Raw genomic sequence first — 22,852 nt, forward strand, 5'->3', positions numbered from 1 at the left:
GATCATCCATTTAATTTTTACAGATTGCACTGAAAATAATGCTCACTTGATTGCTTTGCCTTGTACAATCCAGGTGTAATCATGAAATTCCTTAAATTGTTCTCGCCAGCATTGCTTATTTGCAAAGGTATAATGTCCCCATTTATCCTGTTGCTTGCAATAACTGTATCATTCCACAAGTAGTTAATGAGCAGATATGGTCCTTCTCCAAGATCTGAAATGATTCAAGAACAACTTGAAATTTTATACCACAATAATTTTCGTGACACTACGTGCCAGAAAATAATGAATTCAAAATATAAATTTTCTCTGCTCCCCCACCCAAGGTAACAAGACTAGTTTCTTCCACTTTAGGCTATTCCACTCCTGGATGGAGTAATTCATAAAGGTACTATAAGAAGGCCCGAAAGTTTCTGGAGACAGAAACGGCCAACGCTCAGTGCCCACAACTCACCTCCATCTGTCACCTGTTGACTAAAAGCAGAGGAATTAACAAGTTAACAGAGATTTTCATGGTCCTTGATCTGGGAAAAATGGGTCAGCATCAACAAGAGATAAGAAGCATTGAAAAGAAAAAGAATAAACTTGTTTTCCAAGAATCCGTAACAACACGCCACATGAAATACCATTGGTATTAAGTAAAATGATGTTTAATATTTAAAAGGGACAATCACTGCATCCAGTTACAAAATTGGCATTAATCAGAATGTTATCACTTATCAAAAAGGACGCAATTAATAGATAGATAGATAGACATACTTTATTGATCCCGAGGGAAATTGGGTTTCGTTACAGTTGCACCAACCAAGAATAGAGTATAAATATAGCAATATAAAACCATAAATAATTAAATAATAATATGTAAATTATGTCAGATGGAAATAAGTCCAGGACCAGCCTATTGGCTCAGGGTGTCTGACCCTCCAAGGGAGAAGTTGTAAAGTTTGATGGCCACAGGCAGGAATGACTTCCTATGACGCTCTGTGTTGCATCTCAGTGGAATGAGTCTCTGGCTGAATGTACTCCTGTGTCCAACCAGTACATTATGTAGCGGATGGGAGACATTGTCCAAGATGGCATGCAACTTGGATAGCATCCTCTTTTCAGACACCAGTTAAGTGATCTTCCCTCCTCAATGCCTGTCTTTAAAAGATTTCATGGTGAAGTGGAGAAATAAAGAACAGGAAGAGTCAGATTTTCTTTCCACTAATTTAAAATGTACTTTATGGGCTCTCTGTAAGACAGGAATTACTGAGCTACTCAATTCTGAAAATCCACAGCCTGATATCTGGTATATTCTGAATTTTACTCAGGTAACTGACTAGGTGCTGTAAGTTATTGTGCTCCTGCATGTAAGAAGTGTTTTTCCATTTACAGCAAGACATCACAATTTGTGTTATATTGAGGAGAAATGCCTTATGCGCAAGAGAAGATTAAACAAGAAACAAAAGTGGAGGAGATTAGAGGAGTCAAGATACCAGCAGAGTTTGGGCTTCAAGATAGGTGCTGAAAACAAGCAATGTGGAAATACTGTGAATCTTTTTTTTAAAAAGTCATACTTTTTGCTGATGGGTGGCAGGGTGGAGATACATCTCTACAAAAGGTACCTCTTCCTTCCCCAAGCCTGCAGGTCACCCTTGGGCAAGGTGCAATTCCTGCTTAGTAACCCCCGCCCCCCCCCCCCCAGCCCCATCCCTAATCAGGGCCATGTGAAACCAGGGGAGCGGGTGGTGGATGGTCGTATCACAAGTCCTGGCTATGTGACCACTGATGCCGATACTCTGAAGAGTACCGATAATGGCTGGGGTCACCTGTCTTGCAAAGACACTGCCCAGGCAATGGCAAACTACTTCTCTAGAAAAATTTGCCATGAACAATTTTGGTCATGGAAAGACCATGATCACCCATGTCATATGACAGGGCACATAATGAATGAACTTTTTGCTGAAATTTGAAGAAAGATTCCTAAATTAAGTAGGCATAAAAATGTACATACCTCGATTGTAATATTCACAGTCAAAAGCTGAAAGATGTCAAGAATACAGAATAAGTACAAATCATTCTAAACACTGATTCTGCCATAAAATGTTAGTTTCCATTTACATTCATGATTCAGTTAAAAATCAAGAATTCTAACCACAAGTTCACTGCTTTGTATTCATTTTATGGTCTTTAGAGATAACACACAAGTGGATTCATGAAAATATAACTTAAATAGATTTTTCTCAATAATTTCTATAAACTGTGGTCACATGGGATTTATATTTCTAATTAAAGTTACAGATGTTCTCCCCACAAGTCATGATGGCTGATTTCCTGAGATTCTGATCTTTTGATTTTTGCACTTCCTACAATCAAATCAAGAGAAAATTTTCAATTATTCTCCTTTTACAGGAAGTAAGAATATTAGCATGCAAAACTAACAAGCCATATTGTTACGAGATTGCTTTCATTTTAAAATGCCGTATTGTATTGATTGAGATGAGGGTAATCAATGTTACTCCAGTGTTTACAGTGCCCAGTAAATGACTGAATTCTGGTTAAAATTATACAGTTCTTGCTATTCATCCATTAAATAGATTGTCAAGTCAGTACTATCATCAACTTACAATGAGCTATTGTAATGTCTATTTTCTTCTATATTCCTGCCCATTTTGAAGCACAGTTTTTGTGTACCATATCTACCATATATCTGTTAATACTCACGGCAAACACTAGGTGACCTCCAGCTAATCGCCACTCCCTTCTGACAGCATTTGTGTGCATAAGCTGCCACACTGGTACAGAAGCATTCACAGTCCCCACCACGGTTACAGTTACACGTGTCAGTGAGGCAATTTTTGTAAAACCAGGTGACGTCAACCTGAAAAAGACTCAAAGCCTTTATTACTTGCACAGATAAACAAAGCAAAGCGAATTCTGAATAAAATGGATATTAGTTTTTAATGCGTATTTTAAGGGCACAAACGGTTGTATGGCACAACACTGCCACCTAGAGGATGTCAGGTAATTACATTACCTTACTAAGTGAAATAATTGAAGTCATTTCAATACCATATTTAAGTTATGAAACAAATGCTCAGAACAGAAATCAGATTAGAGAGTCATCAGTGAGGAACTTTTTGTTAACTTTACAATATCTTATAGACATCAAAGAGTGATCCCAGTGCCTTGTTATCGGAAGTCTAGAGGAATGGGAAACCAAGTGCTCAGTTAGCTCACAGCCAAGATGGCTTCCAAGATAGAGCAACGGTGCAGCGTCAACCATTCATTCAAGGGTTTTAGCAGTTACCATTCAGGTGATTTCTTATTTTCTCACGAACTGTGCAGCTAAACTTCCATTTAATCTTGGCTTGACAAAGATAGTTAGGATGCCTGTGCAGTGGCAGGAATAATCAATGAGAAAAGCTGGGAAATACTGCAGGTCAAATAATCTAATTTTGAAGTTAGATCTTTCAGATAAGTGACAATTCAGGTGCAATATGGTGTGATCTATAGAAACCCCACCTAATTATACCAGGCCCCTCAGAACACTTAGCATTGGCCTTGTAATAGCGGGAGTAAGGATTGAAATTTAGGAAATTATACTGCCAAAGATTCAAAATACATTTATTATCAAAGTCTCTATGCAGTATACAACCCTGAGATTCATCTTCTCACAGACAGCCACAAAACAAAGAAAACCATGAAACCCATTTAAAGAAAGACATCAAATCCCCAAAGTGCAAAAAAAGAACAAATCGCGCAAACAGCAAGGGGAAAAAAACAAGTGAGAAACACAGAATACAAAATACAGAATACAAAGACATAGAAAGAGTCTAGGCATCTTCAGTTCAGCTCAGTTCAATGCAATTCAGCACTGCATCTCTCACTATTGGCAGGCCACCATGCTCGTCCGCCTTATCAAAATCATATAAAGCAGCAACAAAAAAAAAGAGCATCCAGATACTCACTCCATGGATTAAATCAGGAAACATTTTACAAGTTATAGAAAAAGAGAAATGAGTTGTTACGGAAGATTACGTGATATGAAGAGTGGCTAATTGAATAGATGGAGGGACTATTTTAGTGAATTTGGGGAGTCAATAACTCAGAGAACACGCATTTTAGGAAGAGAAGGATGTAGAAACTTGGAGCCCTCTCAGCCAACAGAAACTGATGTTAGGTCCATTGATCATTTTAAATATGAAATTAATATATTTTTGTCAACCAATGATATTAAAGGATATTTGAAAAGGAGGTATGTGTGTATTTTTAATGTAGTAAAGTTTTGAGCAGATAAACACCATACTCATGTGTACCGACGTTTTCCAATGAAATAATGAGATTTCCAATCATACCTAACATGAACACACACACTGAGGAGGAGGTGCCAGGTATTCTTGCTTCCCCCCAACCAAAATACACACCCTCCACCTGACCTATTAGGTACTTCAAACATTGTCAGATTTCTGGCATCTTCAGGATTTTCTTTTTTATCTGCTTTTTGACAGGGAGATGGTAGTTATTTGCAAACTAATGCTGAAGTCAAGACAGAAATGCCAAGAGTAAAGTCAGTAAGAGAAATAAAATCCTCACGCTTACCACATTATGACAAGGAGCGAACACTTCACTATAGAGAACAGCACATTCCCTCTTTGCAAATGGTTGCCGGATTAAATCCGCTTCACATGGCCGAGTGATACCATTCCTACTCACACACTAGCATAAAATAAAAGGGTAAAGTATTAATATTTGAATTGTTATCCTTGAATAGGATTAATTAATTAGCCATAGTAAATAATATGATTGATAGAATTTCAAAAGGGAATTGGGAGAAGTGTAGAACTAAGGATAGCATTTGTCTTTGTCTCTATGATAAACAATTGTGAGCAAACTCCAAACCTACATCAATAATAACACTCTAGATAATGAGGCTTACTCAGCTCAAATCTTACCAACTCTTAGCCTTGTAGGAGAACATAACACAAAATAATCGGAAAGCTTGTGTCGTCCTTATTACCTTGAACCCAAAGATGTCTCATGTCATATCCTCACCATTACCCCCTTACTGAGGCACCAGGGTACCTGGGCCGAGGTCCATTAGTAGACAAGGACCAGATGCCATCTGGGAACATTACCATGGTGGAAAGGATTGTTATTCAAGCCTTAGGATCTTCACCTACAGTACTGACTGACTGATTTTGTCATGTCACCCTTCATTTGAGATGTTGGATGATTTCCAATCCTCTGTCAATCTGCATTCTGCAATTCACGCAAAATGCTGGAGCAGCCTAGTGGGTCAGGCAACCTCTATGGAGAGGAATTAAACAGTCAATGTTTCAGGCCGAGACCTGTAGTCACTCCTGAGTTCCTCCAACATTTTACTCTGGATTTCCACATCTGCAGAATCTCGTGTGTTTATGCATTCTTCAGTTACTGAGCTTTTATTCAGGCTAGAAAGAATGAGAATAAACCTGACCTTTTGCTCAAATTCTCTAGTCAGTTTTCCGAGACCCATGCAATTCACCCCACTTCAGTTAATTTTCCAGTCATTTTAACTAGCAATTCAAAATACCCAATGATGTTATAGTACCTAACAGTATCCACTCACATCTGATTAGCAGATGCTTATATTCACTAAGTACTTTATACTTTATTGTCGCCAAACAATTGATACTAGAATATACAATCATCACAGCGATATTTGATCTGCGCTTCCCGCTCCCTGGAGTACAAATCAATAGCAGATATTAAAAATTCAAATTATAAATCATAAATAGAAAATAGAAAATGGAAAGTAAGGTAGTGCAAAAAAACCAAGAGGCAGGTCCAAATATTTGGAGGGTACAGCCCAGATCTGGGTCAGGATCCGTTCAGCAGTCTTATCACAGTTGGAAAGAAGCTGTTCCCAAATCTGGCCGTACGAGTCTTCAAGCTCCTGAGCCCTCTCCCGGAGGGAAGAGAGACGAAAAGTGTGTTGGCTGGGTGGGTCGCGTCCTGATTATCCTGGCAGCACTACTCCGACAGTGTGTGGTGTAAAGTGAGTCCACGGACGGAAGATTGGTTTGTGTGATGTGCTGCGCCATGTTCACAATCTTCTGCAGCTTCTTCCGGTCTTGGACAGGACAACTTCCATATCAGGTTGTGATGCACCCTAGAAGAATGCTTTCTACGGTGCATCTATAAAAATTAGTCGGGGTTTTAGGGGACAGGCCAAATTTCTTTAGCTTTCTCAGGAAGTAAAGGTGCTGGTGGGCCTTCTTGGCAGTGGTCTCTGCTTGGTTGGTCCAAGTCAGGTCATTTGTGACTTTGACCCCAAGGAACTTAAAGCTTTTGACCTGTTCCACTTGCGCATCACCGATGTAAATTGGGTCGTGTGGTCCACTACTCCTTCTGAAGTCAACAACCAATTCCTTCGTCTTGCTGACGTTGAGGGATAGCTTATTGTCTTCGCACCATGCCACCAGGTTCTTAATTTCCTCTCTGTACTCAAACTCATCATTACCCGAGATACGGCCTACAAGTAGATTTTTGACCAGCATTAACACATTGAATCAAGGAGTAGGCTCACTGGGACTCAACAATTTACAGCCCATCTACTGTCTTCCAGTCTGGGTGGAAGTCGCAGCTGGGTTGCCATCCAATTAATTTCACAATGAACAACAGGAATGGCAAGCTCCTGTGTTAGCACAAGGAAATAACGACACAACCCTACAACTGAATGACCCCAGTTCGAATACTGCCCGTTTGAGAATAGAGGACAACGACCTGCCATTTTAAGATCAATTCCAAATTATTTCTGGATGACCTCAAGGTGTCAAATGAGCCATGATTTTTTTTCGTCTTTCTTCTAATTGCTGGCCATCCTGTTTCTCAGCGTAAAATGAAAAATACGTGGAAGAAAAATTCCTCGGGCTTTTTTTAAACTTAATACTACACATTTGAAACAGAGTGAATAGTTTCGGCCACTCTGCTTTTTAAAAAGGCAATGCTGCTTGTAAGGGCAAGAAAACGATTCATATGCTTATAAATTTGAAGTAACAGAGGCCTCAGTTTAGATCTGCTTAATGGTATTGATGCATGGCATAATAAAGGTTGGAACCCTGATTAGATGGATCAAAATTATAATCCTGAACAAATATAAACACTTGGTTCAACTGCTTTGAGGAGATTTTTTTAACCTCATTGAGGTATAAAAATCTCACTTATCTATAAAAGCAATAGAATTGCATAGTGCATTATAAAATCAGACGAGGGGTTTCCAACCTGGAGTCTACAGACCTCTTGTTTAATGGCCTTGGTCCATGGCTTAGAAGAAGTAGGGAACCCCTAGACCAAGTTTGAGAGGCTGCCCTGTAGATTTCACTAAAACCCAAATGACTAATGCAATTACCATTAACTGCAATAGACTGCCTCAAAATTCCACTCTTTCTACATTACATCCTTTATCATTCATACCTGTCCAAGAGCCCAGCTATCTCCAAAAGACTGGGCATTGCTTACTTCCATGTTGCTTGATGTTGTCATGTCATTCCCTGTGATTTTGTCAAAATTTCCACACAATCCCGTTAGCTTACCCTGTCAACAGTTGGAATAACAATTATTATTATAACACAACTGTCTAGAATTCACTCATTCATTATGTAGCTGCTGCATGTTGACCCAGTGATTGATCCACTCTAGCCTAAGTCCCCTTCCACCAAAGTTCAAAGTACATTTATTATCAGTGTATATACATTGTACAACATTGACATTTGTCTCCTTATACACAGCCACAAAACAAAGAAACCTAATAGAACCCATTTTAAAAAAAAGTCAAACACCCCATGTGCAGAAAACAAAAACAAATCTTGCAAACGATAAAAGTAAGCAAACAACATTCCGAACTGAATTTCACAAAAGTGAGTCCACAGTCATGAAGCCGGTCATCATTGCAGCCGATCCAAGAGCTCGTTAGCTGCTGACCATGGCCTCAGTTCAGCACAGAGACGAGTAAACCTCACAGTGACGAGTAGACCTCACAGAGACAAGTAAACCTCACAGAACAGCAAGCTAAACACCGGCCTTTCCCTCCACTCTCCTGGGCGTATTTCCCAGAATAGTGAAATAAGCAAGTGAGGAGATTCCTGGGGCTTTAACTTTTTGTCCTCTCTAGCAACAGGTGAGGTCCCTGGGGACTGGGCAGTAGAAAATGTGTCTTTACTCAAGAAAGGAAATAAGGGTAATCAAGATAATTAAAGGCCCATGAGCTGAATATCAGTGATCAGGAAGCCATTGGAGAGGATCCTGAGAGATATGGATTTATATTCATTAGGATTGGTATGGCCTGCTTAGGGCAGTCGGCATGGACTTGTGCAGGGCAGGTCACACCGTACAAAGGTGATCAAGTTTTTTGAGGAAATGACAAAGAATTAGATGATGGTCGGACAGTGGATGTTACTACATAGACCTTCGTGAGGCATTTCATAAGGTCCCTCATGGTAGGTTGATTCAGAGGATAAAGATGCATAGGATCCAGGGTAAGTTGCAAGGTTGGATTTAAAACTGGTTTGTCTGTAGGGGACAGAGGGAGGGCGATCTCTCTGTCCTCTACAGACAAGGGATGGAAGACTATTATTCCGACTAGAGTCCGTGACTAGTGGTGTTCTGCAAGGATCAGTGCTAGGATCTCTCTTGTTTGTGATATATATCAATGATTAGGATGAAAATGTGAAAAGTTAGATCAGCAAGCTTGCAAATGACTGATGCATTTTCAATAGTGTAAGCTATTATCAAAGGATACAGCAGAATATAGATCAGTTATAGATGAAGTAATAGTCAGAGAAGTGACAGATGGAGTTTAACCTAGGCAAGTGTGAGGAGTTGCACTTTGGGAGGTCAGCATACAGTTAATGGTAGACCATTTAGCACAGGGGTTCCCAACCTGAAGTCCATGACCCTATTGTTAATCGTAAGGCTCCACAGCATAACAAAGGTTGGGAACCCCAACTTCAATAGCATTGAAGTTCAGAGGGATCTTGGGGTCCAGGTCCATAATTCATTGAAACCTTTGCACACTACTGTATATGATGCCATTATAGACTCAGTTGACACAGTAAAGATCTCTTCTACACAAATACATATAATAACAAGAAACATCTTCTTGAACATCATAACCACAAAATACTCTGCAGATGCTGAGTTCAAAGCAACATTCACAACACACTGGAGGAACTCAGCAGGTCAGGCAGCATCCGTGGAAATGATCAGTCAACGTATCGGGCCGGAACCTTTCGTCAGGACTGAAGAGGGAAGGGGCAGAGGGACAGATTGGGGGACTGCTTCGTCGAGCACCTCCACTCCATCCGCCACAGCAGACAGGATCTTTTTATCAAAAAGTTCTGGTTATGTGACCATTGACACCAGCCTGACAATCTCTGAAGGGTAGTGATAATGGTTGGAGTCACCCATCTTGTAAAGACACTGCCCAGAAGAAGCCAATGGCAAACCATTGGTACTTAATGAATACTGAGGTACTTAATGAATACGAGATACTTAATGAATACCTTGCTTCAGTATCTTGGTGATTGTAGGGATGACTTACAGTGGACTGAAAAGCTACTGTATAGATATTAAGAAGGAGGATGTGCTGGAGCTTTTGGAAAGCATCGTTGGATAAGTCACCGGGACCGGACGAGATGTACCCCAGGCTACTGTGGGAGGCAAGGAAGGACATTGCTGAGCCTCTGGCAATGATCTTTGCATCATCAATGGGGACGGGAGAGGTTCCAGTGGATTGGAGGGTTGCAGATGTTGTTCCCTTTATTCAAGAAAGGGAATAGAGACAGCCCAGGAAATTATAGACCAGTGAGTCTTACTTCAGTGGTTGGTAAGTTGATGGAAAAGATCCTGAGAGGCAGGATTTATGATCATTTGGAGAGGCATAATATGACTAGGAATAGTCAACATAGCTTTGTTTAAGGCACGCTGTGCCTTACGAACCTGATTAAATTTGAGGATGTGACTAAACACATTGATGAGGGTAAAGCAGTAGATGTATGGATTTCAGCAAAGAATTTGATAAGGTACCCCACACAAGGCTTATTAATAAAGTAAGGAGGCATGGGATCCAAGGGGACATTGCTTTGTGGATCCAGAACTGGTTTGCCCACAAAAGGCAAAGAATAGTTGTAGACAGGTCATACTCTGCATGGAGGTCGGTGACCAGTGGTGTGCCTCAACGATCTGTTCTGGGACCCTTACTCCTTGTGATTTTTATAAATGACCTGGATGAGGAAGTGGAGGGATAGAAACATAGAAACATAGAAAATAGGTGCAGGAGTAGGCCATTCGGCCCTTCGAGCCTGCACCGCCATTGATTATGATCATGGCTGATCAACTCAGAACCCCGCCCCAGCCTTCCCTCCATACCCCCTGACCCCCGTAGCCACAAGGGCCATATCTAACTCCCTCTTAAATATAGCCAATGAACTGGCCTCAACTGTTTCCTGTGGCAGAGAATTCCACAGATTCACCACTCTCTGTGTAAAGAAGTTTTTCCTAATCTCAGTCCTAAAAGGCTTCCCCTCTATCCTCAAACTGTGGCCCCTCGTTCTGGACTTCCCCAACATCGGGAACAATCTTCCTGCATCTAGCCTGTCCAATCCCTTTAGGATCTTATACGTTTCAATCAGATCCCCCCTCAATCTTCTAAATTCCAACGAGTACAAGCCCAGTTCATCCAGTCTTTCTTCATATGCAAGTCCTGCCATCCCAGAAATCAATCTGGTGAACCTTCTTTGTACTCCCTCTATAGCAAGGATGTCTTTCCTCAGATTAGGGGACCAAAACTGCACACAATACTCCAGGTGTGGTCTCACCAAGGCCTTGTACAACTGCAGTAGTACCTCCCTGCTCCTGTACTCGAATCCTCTCGCTATAAATGCCAGCATACCATTCGCCTTTTTCACCGCCTGCTGTACCTGCATGCCCACTTTCAATGACTGGTGTATAATGACACCCAGGTCTCGTTGCACCTCCCCTTTTCCTAATCGGCCACCATTCAGATAATAATCTGTTTTCCTATTTTTGCCACCAAAGTGGATAACTTCACATTTATCCACATTAAATTGCATCTGCCATGAATTTGCCCACTCACCCAACCTATCCAAGTCACCCTGCATCCTCTTAGCATCCTCCTCACAGCTAACACTGCCACCCAGCTTCGTGTCATCCGCAAACTTGGAGATGCTGCATTTAATTCCCGCATCCAAGTCATTAATATATATTGTAAACAACTGGGGTCCCAGCACTGAGCCTTGCGGTACCCCACTAGTCACCGCCTGCCATTCTGAAAAGGTCCCATTTATTCCCACTCTTTGCTTCCTGTCTGCTAACCAATTCTCCATCCACATCAATACCTTACCCCCAATACCGTGTGCTTTAAGTTTGCACACTAATCTCCTGTGTGGGACCTTGTCAAAAGCCTTTTGAAAATCCAAACATACCACATTCACTGGTTCTCCCCTATCCACTCTACTAGTTACATCCTCAAAAAATTCTATGAGATTCGTCAGACATGATTTTCCTTTCACAAATCCATGCTGACTTTGTGCGATGATTTCACTGCTTTCCAAATGTGCTGTTATCACATCTTTGATAACTGACTCCAGCAGTTTCCCCACCACCGACATTAGGCTATCCGGTCTATAATTCCCCAGTTCCTCTCTCCCTCCTTTTTTAAAAAGTGGGGTTACATTAGCCACCCTCCAATCCTCAGGAACTAGTCCAGAATCTAATGAGTTTTGAAAAATTATCACTAATGCATCCACTATTTCTTGGGCTACTTCCTTAAGCACTCTAGGATGCAGACCATCTGGCCCTGGGGATTTATCTGTCTTCAATCCCTTCAATTTACCTAACACCACTTCCCTACTAACATGTATTTCGCTCAGTTCCTCCATCCCACTGGACCCTCTGTCCCCTAGGGTTAGTAAATTTTCTGATGACACCAAGGTTGGGGGTGTTGTGGCTAGTGTGGAGGACTGTCAGAGTTTACAGCAGGACATCGATATGATGCAAAACTGGGCTGAGAAGTGGCAGATGGAGTTCAACCCAGGTAATTGTGAAGTGATTCATTTTGGTAGGTCAAATATGATGGCAGAATATAGTATTAATGGTAAGACTCTTGGCAGTGTGGAGGATCAGAGGGATCTTGGGGTGCGAGTCCATAGGACACTCAAAGCAGCTGTGCAGGTTGACTCTGTGGTTAAGAAGGCATACAGTGCATTGGCCTTCATCAATCGTGGGACTGAGTTTAGGTGCCAAGAGGTAATGCTGTAGCTATATAGGACCCTGATCAGACCCCACTTGGAATACGGTGCTCAGTTCTGGTCACCTCACTACAGGAAGGATGTGGAAACTATAGAAAGGGTGCAGAGGAGATTTACAAGGATGTTGCCTGGATTGGGAAGCATGCCTTATGAGAATACGTTGAGTGAACTTGGCTTTTTCTCCTTAGAGTGACAGAGGATGAGAGGTGACCTGATAGAAGTTTATAAGATGATGAGAGGCATTGATCCTGTGGATAGTCAGAGGCTTTTTTCCCAGGGCTGAAATGGTTAGCACGAGAGGGCACAGTTTTAAGGTTTTTGGGAGTAGGTACAGAGGAGATGTCAGGGGTAAGTTCTTTCTCGCAGAGAGTGATGAGTGCGTGAAATGGGCTGCCGGCAATGCTGGTGGAGGCAGATACGGCAGGGTTTTTAGGAGACTCCTGGATAGGATCCCTGTGTGGCCACGTGGCCAAGTGGTTAAGGCATTGGACTAGCTACCTGAAGGTCGTGAGTTCGAGCCCCAGCCGAGGGAACGTGTTGTGTCCTTGAGCAAGGCACTTAATCACACATTGCTCTGCAACAACACTGGTGCCAAGCTGTATGGGTCCTAATGCCCTTCCCTTGGACAACATTGGTCTCATGGAGAGGGGAGACTTGCAGCATGGGCAACTGCTGGTCTTCCATACAACCTTGCCCAGGCCTGCGCCCTGGAGAGTGAAGACTTTCCAGGTGCAGATCCATGGTCTCGCAAGACTAACGGATAGAGGCTTAGAAAAATAGAGGGCTACGGGTATCCCTAGGTAATTTCTATAGTAAGGACATCTTCGACACAGCTTTGTGGGCCGAAGGGCCTGTATTGGGCTGTAGGCTTTCCATGTTTCTATGTTTCTAAACAGCTTTTGTAGAAAAATTTGCCAAGAACAATCATAGTCTTGGACATGGCGCATAACGAATGAATTATCCTACCAATCTGCACGTGTTTGGGGAGAGAGATTAAATCAGATGACTCCGAGGTAATGCACACAATCACGGTGAGAAGGTGTGCAACACAATCATGGTGAGAAGGTGTGCAACACAATCACGGTGAGAAGGTGTGTGTTCTGCTTGGGCAGTTCCAGACATCAGGACTGAACTTGGGGCAGCAGTGTTATCTGCCGCACTGCTGCGCAGTTACCCATTAATGACACAGGCTGGTGGTAGATTGTACTGCTGTAGGAGGGAGTATGATTGGGAATGCTGTTTGAACAGCAGCCAATTAAAGTAGTGAGCCTTCAATCCAGAGTCAAGGGCCAGACCTGGATTTTAAAGAGCGAGATAGGAATTCAAATTCAGGTTAGGATTTTGTCCCACCTACTTTCAAAACTTAGGAGCACAAACACGAGAGAAAAAAAAAAATCAACAGATGTTGGAAATCCAAGCATCAGCATTTCTGGAAAAGAGAAAACAGTTGAAGTTTCGGCCCAAGGCCCTTCGGCAGGACCCGAGGTCCTCCAGCATTTTGTGCGTGTTGCTTCAAAGCTTAGTCTTGCATTTCACGATGGTATGTATCTACAGGTTATAGATTCAAAGATTCTAAAAACTTTATTGTCATTCTAACCGTACATCAGCTCTGCAGGGCAGAATGAGACAGCGTTTCTCAGGGGCAGTGCAAACATAACATAACAAACGCAACACTAAATAATAAACATAACAATAAATAGTAAAACACAACAGCCACATGTCAGTTAAATCAGTTATAAGTGTCCAGCGCAAGTTAAAAGAGTCCAAAGCAGAGTCAGGTAGAGCAGATATTTAGCAGTCTGACTGCCTGTGGGAGGAAGCTGTTTAGTAGCCTTGTAGTTTTAGTTTTGATGCTCCTGTAACGTTTGCCTGATGGCAGAAGAACAAACAGTTCAGGGAGAGGGTGTGAGGGGTCTTTAATGATGTACCGTGTCTCCTGGAGGCATCGACTCTGAAAGAGGTCTTGGACAGAAGGTAGGGAGCTGACAGTCCCATGGGAAGATATCTTGGAAGAGGCCTTTGAAAGGAAGCTCTCCAAGTACGCAGGACTGGTCAGCAACTGTCAGCAGGCTGGATGGAGAGCGAGGTGTCTCCCAGTGGAGGTTGGTTGTAGGGGATTCATAGCCCGTTCTTTAGTTAGAGCCTTCAGCATTTTGGGCATCGAGGGAGAGAGGAAGACGAGAGCCATCCGCAGTACCACCGATGCGGCAGAGAGGGCCTCAAGATGGCTGTGGCTCAAAAGGGGGGAGCTATGGAGTCATAAGTAGCTAGCCGTCTGGACACAAGCTGGGGTCTGATAACCTGTATCAGTAAACCTTAACTTTGATATTTTCCATTTGGTATGGTCAATTGTTTCCTTCAGTTTGTTAACTTAATACGCTTCAGCTGGGTGAGATTGAATTGAACAAGACTACCTACCTGCCACTGGGGTCCGACCTGAATGTGAATCGTTGTCTTTTTATCCCAGAACACTGTAATCTCCAGCTCTGGATAGTATACCACTGAGTAGTAACCTGCCTTCCACAGCTGAAAATCATTGGTTTCCCTTCTCACTCCAGACAGAGTCTAGGAGGAACAACAAGCACATTGAAGAGTTAATACTGTCTGCCTGTTTGCAGGTTTCTTAAGAACATTTTGACTGCAAGGTAAAGTTTGTAACCTGTATCATTAAAGCAATTATTGGTAGAACAGTTGTCCTGTTCCCCAGTATACTACTAGTCATTTTCAGTAGATTCTGGTTAATTGGGTCATCAGTTAACTGGGACAGCCAAGATTGGGACAATTCTTAAAGAATAAAAGCTAATCCAAAAAAATAGCCAGAATTCTCTTCATTTATTTGTGACGCGATGCCACTTAATTGGGCCAAGAGACTGTTCAAGTTTCTGACTAGCATGTGAGTGGCCGTTAGACACAACACTGTGCTCAGAGCAAACCATTTTTATACAGCATCAGTTGCATGTGTTTGTGTTCAAAAAACAGTGATTTTTGCTACTGATAGCTGTCAAGGAATAAGCAGTACAACCGTTGGGAACTGATTTGCTCTGCGGTTTCAAGCAATCAGGCTTGGAGATGCCAAAAATGGCCAGAAGTGAAAGTGAAACTATTTCACTAATTCAACAAGTTCGGACCTATGAACAGTGTGAAGGTTTCGACAATCATCTTGAATGTTACAATGAAAAAGAAGATTTGGAAGATGCAATCATTGGTAGCAAGGCATAAAGGGAGTCCATTGTCCACACTACAGTTGATCAAAAGAACACGCAGTGTACAATGGATGAATTCCTCCATTGAGAGGTGTTAGGAACTACAGTTTTATGGTACTGTAATGGTATTGGTAGTGTTCTAATTTGTTTTGTATTTCATTCAAATACATATTTTTACTCAGTTAAATGGTAGTTTGTCTTCTTATGCATTTTTAGTTATTTCCATGAAACTTTGGCTGATTGGGGCTCAGTGGAAATTAATGTTTAATTGAGTCAAAATGTACTGGTCCCGATGCATTCCAATTAACTAGAATCCACTATATTACAGATAAACTAACTGACTCCTGAATAGTAACCTTAGCAACTAACACTGCAAAATAAATACAATACACTGCTTATTGTAATAATTTTTCATTGTCATATTGTACTGGGTAAGCAAACATGAAAATATGTTTGATCCTTTCTGTTGCATTTTTCACTGTACTGAAATCAAATGTTTTTGGATGGCAGTAATTCATTTCATATTCAGGTTACAGATCACCAAAAACATCGTTCACAATAAATTAGGCATTTATTGATTTATTTATTGAGAAACAGTGTGAAATAGACCCTTCTGGCCCTTCAAGCCTTGCCACCGAGCAATCCCCCAATTTAACCCTAGCCTAATCACAGGATCACAAGACAATTTACAATGATCAATTAACCTATCAATCAGTACATCTTTTGACCATGGGAGGAAACTGGAGCACCCAGAGGAAACCACAAGGTCACAAAGAGAACGTACCTACTCCTTACAGGCCAACAGTGGGAATTGAACTTAGTCGCCCGTACTGTAAAGCATTGTGCTGATCACTACACTACTGATATGCCAGAACTGCATTCAAAGGTATATAATCAAACACTAAATCTAATATTCTTCTTATAAAGTGAATCTGTGGAACACGGACAATTTTGGAAAAAAGAAAAGGAATTTTAAGTTTAACGGGATTTTGATAAAACAAAAATCGGTGAGAGTAGGGCAGGTAACAGACTTTCAGTGTGGACACTGTCCTGGCTTCCATCCTGACTTTGAGTGATAATGGTTAACTTCTGTGACTTCACTACAATCCTTTGTGAGAGTTGCCTGTGCAACACATGAAATAAATCAGAATGTTTACTGGAAAATAGATCTATAATCAAGTGAGTAATTTGTGCTTCTGCACTGATGATTCTGTTGGCCCTGTGGGACTTGTTACCTACACCCGGAAGTCCCTGTGCTGGGCTTCACAAATCAGATGGGAGCAGGCTCCCTGAAGAAAGTTCACATCACCTGACTCACTCAAAGTGAGAGGAAACCTGTAGGCAAAACCCTACAGGTATGAGAGCTGCCACTCTGGTAACAAACCGAACTCCAGTCTTCTGGTCTTCCAATCACAATATGGGCTGCAGTAACCTTCTTAACAAATAAATTCAACTGTTATTTTATTGATTTATTTATTTGTGGGGTCTGGACATTGTTATCATTTAAATATGCATTTACTGTTCATGTTCATCCCCAATTGCCCTGGAAAGGTAGTTAAACGTTTAGAGTCACACATGAGTAGAATGGGAAAAAAAATTACTTCCTTATTTACTTGGTGACACTAGATTTCTTTCCCTGAAGGATATTAAGAAACCAGATGCTTTTTTTATATAACAATACAATAGAATTATTAACATTATTAAGACTGGCTTTTTTTTTAATTCAAGTTTATTTAATTGCTTCAATTTAAAATCCTTAGCTGCCATGGTGAACAGGAACTTTATTATAGTCATAGTCATAGTCATAGTCATACTTTATTGATCCCAGGGGAAACTGGTATTCATTACAGTTGCGCCATAAATAATAAATAGTAATAAAACCATAAATAGTTAAATAGTAATATGTAAATTATGCCAGGAAATAAGTCCATAAGGAAATAATGCCAGGAAAGAAGTCCAGGACCAGCCTATTGGCTCAGGGTGTCTGACCCTCCAAGGGAGGAGTTGTAAAGTTTGATGGCCACAGGCAGGAATGACTTCCTATGATGCTCTGTGCTGCATCTCAGTGGAATGAGTCTCTGGCTGAATGTACTCCTGTGCCCAACCAGTACATTATGTAGTGGATGGGAGACATTGTCCAAGATGGCATGAAACTTGGACAGCATCCTCTTTTCAGACACCACCGTGAGAGAGTCCAGTTCCATCCCCACAACATCACTGGCCTTATGAATGAGTTTTCTATGTTTGTTTTTCTATGCTTTCTATGTTGATTCTGTTGGTGTCTGCTACTCTCAGCCTGCTGCCCCAGCACACAACAGCACACATGATAGCACTGGCCACCACAGACTCGTAGAACATCCTCAGCATCGTCCGGCAGATGTTAAAGGACCTCAGTCTCCTCAGGAAATAGAGACGGTTCTGACCCTTCTTGCAGACAGCCTCAGTGTTCCTTGACCAGTCTGAATTGTTTGCACTTTAATTTGTTTAACTTAAATGAGTCATAGGAAAGTACAGCACAGAAACAGACTATTTTAAATGATCCACGCTGAACCATTTAAACTGCCTACTCCCATCAACCTGCACCAGGACCATTGCCCTCCATACCCCTACCATCCATGTACCCATCCAAACTTCTCTTCAATGTTGAAATTAAGCTCGCATGCACCACTTGCTCAAACAACTCTTTCCACACTCTCATGACTCTCTGAGTGAAGAAGTTTCACCTCATATTCCCCTTGAGCTTTGTACATTTCACTCTTAACTCATGACCTCTAGTTATAGTCCCACCCAACCTCAATGGGGAAAAGCCTGCTTGCATTTACCCTATCTCTACCCCTCATAATGTTGTACACCTCTATCAAATCTCCTCTCAATCTATGATATTCCAAGGAATAAAATCCTAACCTATTTAATCTTTCTTTATCACTCAGGTCATCCAGACCCTGCAACATCCTTGTAAATTTTCTCTGTACTCGTTCGATCTTATTTACATCTTTCTTGTAGGTAGGTAACCAAACCTGCACACAATACTCCAAATTAAGCCTCATCAATATCTTACACAAAGATGCCAAAAATGTAAAATCCTTCAAAGATGCAAAAGCCTTCAGGCATCATGGCTTGAAGTTCCAAGATTCCCTTCGAAAACTTCTCCCACATTTCTTTCAACTCTATCCTTTTCACCAAGGTTTTGATTCTTTGCCCTCATGTTTCCTTTGTTGCTGGTTCAGTATCAATGCTTTGCTTTAACAGTACCTTAGTGACGCATTGTGAGATAATCGGTTGTATTAAAGGTGTTGTTAGTTGGTGCTTCTAAACCTAGCAAATCGATTCCCACCACAAAACAAATCCATAAGGTCAGGTGGTTGGGGTGATATGAGATTAGAAATGTAGAAGCAGAAAATTATAATTTTTGGATATTTATGAGACAAAAAAAAAGAAAAAGATCTGGATCAATTTGGACACTTACTGGTTTCCCAGAGTTGTCATTAAAATTAAGATGGGTGTTTCCAACAGAAATAATAAGGGACTTCATGCAAATTATTCCATTATCATAACAATCCACATTTTGAGCTGTTATGGAAACATTCAAATTGTTGGTGCTCTGGAAAATAAAGAAAAATTTGTTAGTTTCTTCATGATTCCATGCTGTATTACTTTATGACTGCATGACTCCATTACATGTTTGTTTCAATATACTTATAGGCATCCATTAGTCTCATCAGACCATGGATTTGCGCCTTGGTAGGTTTCCAGGGCGCAGGCCTGGGCAAGGTTGTATGGAAGACCGGCAGTTGCCCATGCTGCAAGTCTCCCCTCTCCATGGCACTGATGTTGTCCAAGGGAAGGGCACTAGGACCCGACTTGTCACCGGTGTCGTCACAGAGCAATGTGTGGTTAAGTGCCTTGCTCAAGGACACAACACGCTGCCTCAGCCAAAGCTCGAACTAGCGACCTTCAGATCGCTAGATGAACGCCTTAACCACTTGGCCATGCGCCAACACTTCAATATATTACGGGGTATATAATTTATTAACCCAATCATGAACTAATGCAAGTCTTCTGATGTCACAGGTCAAACCATATCAATGCTTCTTAAAACCTCATTTTGGAAATACCATGTTTCATAAAGCATCAGCAGTTATTGAAAATTAGAAGTTTTTTGAAATAGCAACAAGCAGTTAGACACAAACTACAGATGTTCAGATGTAAAAGTCTATTGCTTTCCAGTACAATGTAACTGAAGATAATTTAGTTCCAGCATGGAACGGAATTACAACAATTTCTGAGTTGAACTGAGCTATATCAGAAATTTGACCAGGTACTTCCCCTTGCCATTCACTCTTACACACTTGGTAGAGTTCTCCATTTTAGTCCCACATTCTTTCTGCAACAGCTTCATATCAAATAGTTGATGTTATTCTGAGAAGCACCCATTGTAAAGCGCTCCTTGGAATTACTAGAGCATGATTTAGAGAATTTGAATTTATTTAAATCTTACATCCATTCCACAACAGGAGGGAGTAAAAATCTTTGTATTATGACTCTGTCACAATGTACAGACATGTGAATTTATAAGTCTAATGGCTTGTAGAAAGAAGCGGTCCCGTAGCCTGTTTGTCCTGGCTTTAATGCTACGGTACCGTTTGCCAGATGGAAGCAGTTGAAACAATTTATGGTTGGGGTGACTGGTGTCCCTGCTCTTGTCCTCACCTACCATCCCACCAGCCTTTGCATCCAGCACATAATTCTCTGGAACGTCTGCCATCTCCAATGGAATCCCACCACCAACCACGTCTTCCCTCCACTCCCCCACATTCTGCTTTCAGCAGGGATCACTCCTTACATGACTCCCTTGTACACCTGTCCCTCCCCAGTCATCTCCCTCCTGGCACTTAACCTGGCAAGTGGAAATAGTGCTATACCTGCCCCTATACCTACACCCTCGCTACCATTCAGAGCCCCAAACAGTCCTCCCAGGTGAGGCAACACTTCACCTGTGAGTCTGTTGGGGTCATTTACTGTGTCCAGTGCTCACGGTGTGGCCTCCTGTATGTTGGTGAGGCCCGACGTAAATTGGGAGACTGCTTTGCCGAGCACCTACGCTCCGACTGCCAGAAAAAGCGCGATCTCCCAGTGGCGACCTATTTTAATTCCACTTCCCATTCCAATAAGCCTATCCATGGCTTCCTCTACTGTCACAATGTGGCCACACTCAGGTTGGAGGAGCAACATCTTATATTCCATCCAAGTAGCCTCCAACCTGATGGCATGAACATCGATTTCTCAAACTTCAGGTAATGGCCACCAGTCTCCTTCAACATTCCCCACCCTCTTTTCCCTCTCACCTTGTCTCCTTGCCTTCCCATCGTCTCCCTCTGGTGCTCCTCTCCCCTTTTCTTTTATCCATGGCCTTCTGTCCTCTTCTATTAGATTCCCCCTTCTCCAACCCTGTATCTCTTTCACCAATCAACTTCCCGGCTCTTTACTTCATCCCTCCCTCTTCCGGTTTCACCTATCATCTTCTATTTCTCCCTCCTTCCCCCATCTTTTAACTCTACTCCTCATCTATTTTTCTCCAGTCCTGCTGATCAGTCTTGGCCCAAAACATTGACTGTTCTATTTTCCATAGATGCTGCCTGGCCTGCTGAGTTCCTGCAGTATCTTGTGTGTTGGCCGAAATTGTCTGACCTAGTTTTAGGACAGAGAAAAGGTAACTTATCAAGTTGAAGATGGCTGGTCTAAGGATATTGTCCTATGCAATTCTACCAACTGAAGTAGAATTTGCAAGCTTTCTTTAAAATCCATTAACTTCCTCCAGTTTGTTATACTATCAAATTAAACCATAGATGATCAGTGAACAACCTGTGAACAATTTTGCTCTGTTCCTTAATATTAATAGAGAAGATTTAAATGTTATGGTTATATCTTGGGAAAAAAATGCAGATCTGGTGAAAGAAATACAACTTTAACATAGAAAGAAGCACTAAATAGAAACGTCCACAACCCTGAGTTTAGCTCTGGGAAGCAGAAAGCATAAAATTACTGAAACAATTTGCCCTTTGTTGTCTTTTCTTAACTTTGAGCTGTTTATCCATTGGATTTGACATTTCATGGGGTTACATTACCACAATCCCGTTCTAATTAAAAATGCCTCTGATTTTCCCAAGATTAAAGCTTTGAAAATGTGCAGGTATCCATTTCTGAATTTATCCTAGACTGCTGCAAGGTAGGAAATATTCTCTTAACTTTCATGCTTTTTTCCTCATGATTTGTTTTTCAAAATCACAAATTTTATAAAAATTCTCCCATCCCAAAAAATATTTGTTAATGTTCAAATAAAATTGCGGATAATGAAACTGGAGGAGCATGTGTGCTGATCTACTAGTTAACTAAATGAAAAAATTTACATCACTGAGGCTCACTCACACCAAGATTATTGAAAGACGAAGGCCAAAATACAATCTAACAGCTGAGAGATAATGGAGATAATGTGTCTGACCCATTTTCATTGACGTCCTTACTAACAGACAGTAAAACAGTCCTGGCAGATCTGGTGAAATGTTATTAACTTGGAACAGGAGCTTCTCCCTCCATTCAATCTGCTTCACCTGTTGAGCACAGAGCTTTCCACGATCTGCAGTATTTTTCCTTTGCCTGACCCTGACATCTTCATTAAAGAGACTTAAAAATTATGCTTAAACACGAAGGATTCTGCAGATGGTGAAAATTCAAGCAACACACATCAAAGTTGCTGGTGAACGCAGCAGGCCAGGCAGCATCTCTAGGAAGAGGTACAGTTGACGTTTCGGGCCGAGACCCTTCGTCAGGACTAACTGAAGGAAGAGCTAGTAAGAGATTTGAAAGTGGGAGGGGGAGGGGAATATCCAGAATGATAGGAGAAGACAAGAGGGGGAAGGATGGAGCCAAGAGCTGGACAGGTGATTGGCAAAAGGGATATGAGAGGATCATGGGACAGGAGGCCCAGGGAGGATTTGCCCCTTCCCCTCCCACTTTCAAATCTCTTACTAGCTCTTCCTTCAGTTAGTCCTGACGAAGGGTCTTGGCCCGAAACGTCGACTGTACCTCTTCCTAGAGATGCTGCCTGGCCTGCTGCGTTCACCAGCAACTTTGATGTGTGTCACTTAAAAATTATGCTGATTCTTTCAGGCCTATGGTCCTGTTATTAAACAATAATAGTTGCTAAAAAAAATTTAAATCACAATGGATAAAGTTAACTGAAAGATTAAAACGCTTACGGATAATTACCATGCTTATGAATTACAAACAAAGGCATGTCTTGTTTGATTGTTTAATAAAACCATGGCTGTTTTGATTGCAACCTCATCCTCACGTTCC

At 41.5% G+C, this 22,852-nt stretch overlaps 1 protein-coding gene across 1 annotated transcript in view; it reads right to left on the reverse strand.

The window, feature by feature from the left end:
- Window positions 1–22,852, reverse strand: part of otogl (otogelin-like) — a 167,884-nt gene that overhangs the window by 77,591 nt on the left and 67,441 nt on the right. Inside the window, exons 24-30 of the mRNA XM_063059518.1 lie at window positions 18,963–19,097; window positions 14,712–14,858; window positions 7,441–7,560; window positions 4,585–4,701; window positions 2,707–2,863; window positions 1,997–2,023; window positions 47–214 (exon numbers count right to left, since the gene is read on the reverse strand). Coding sequence (XP_062915588.1) covers window positions 47–214; window positions 1,997–2,023; window positions 2,707–2,863; window positions 4,585–4,701; window positions 7,441–7,560; window positions 14,712–14,858; window positions 18,963–19,097 — 871 coding nt within the window. The remainder of the gene's footprint in view (window positions 1–46; window positions 215–1,996; window positions 2,024–2,706; window positions 2,864–4,584; window positions 4,702–7,440; window positions 7,561–14,711; window positions 14,859–18,962; window positions 19,098–22,852) is intronic.

This window comes from Mobula hypostoma, chromosome 9 (genome assembly GCF_963921235.1).
Source record: "Mobula hypostoma chromosome 9, sMobHyp1.1, whole genome shotgun sequence".
NCBI classification, from domain to species: Eukaryota; Metazoa; Chordata; class Chondrichthyes; order Myliobatiformes; family Myliobatidae; genus Mobula; species Mobula hypostoma.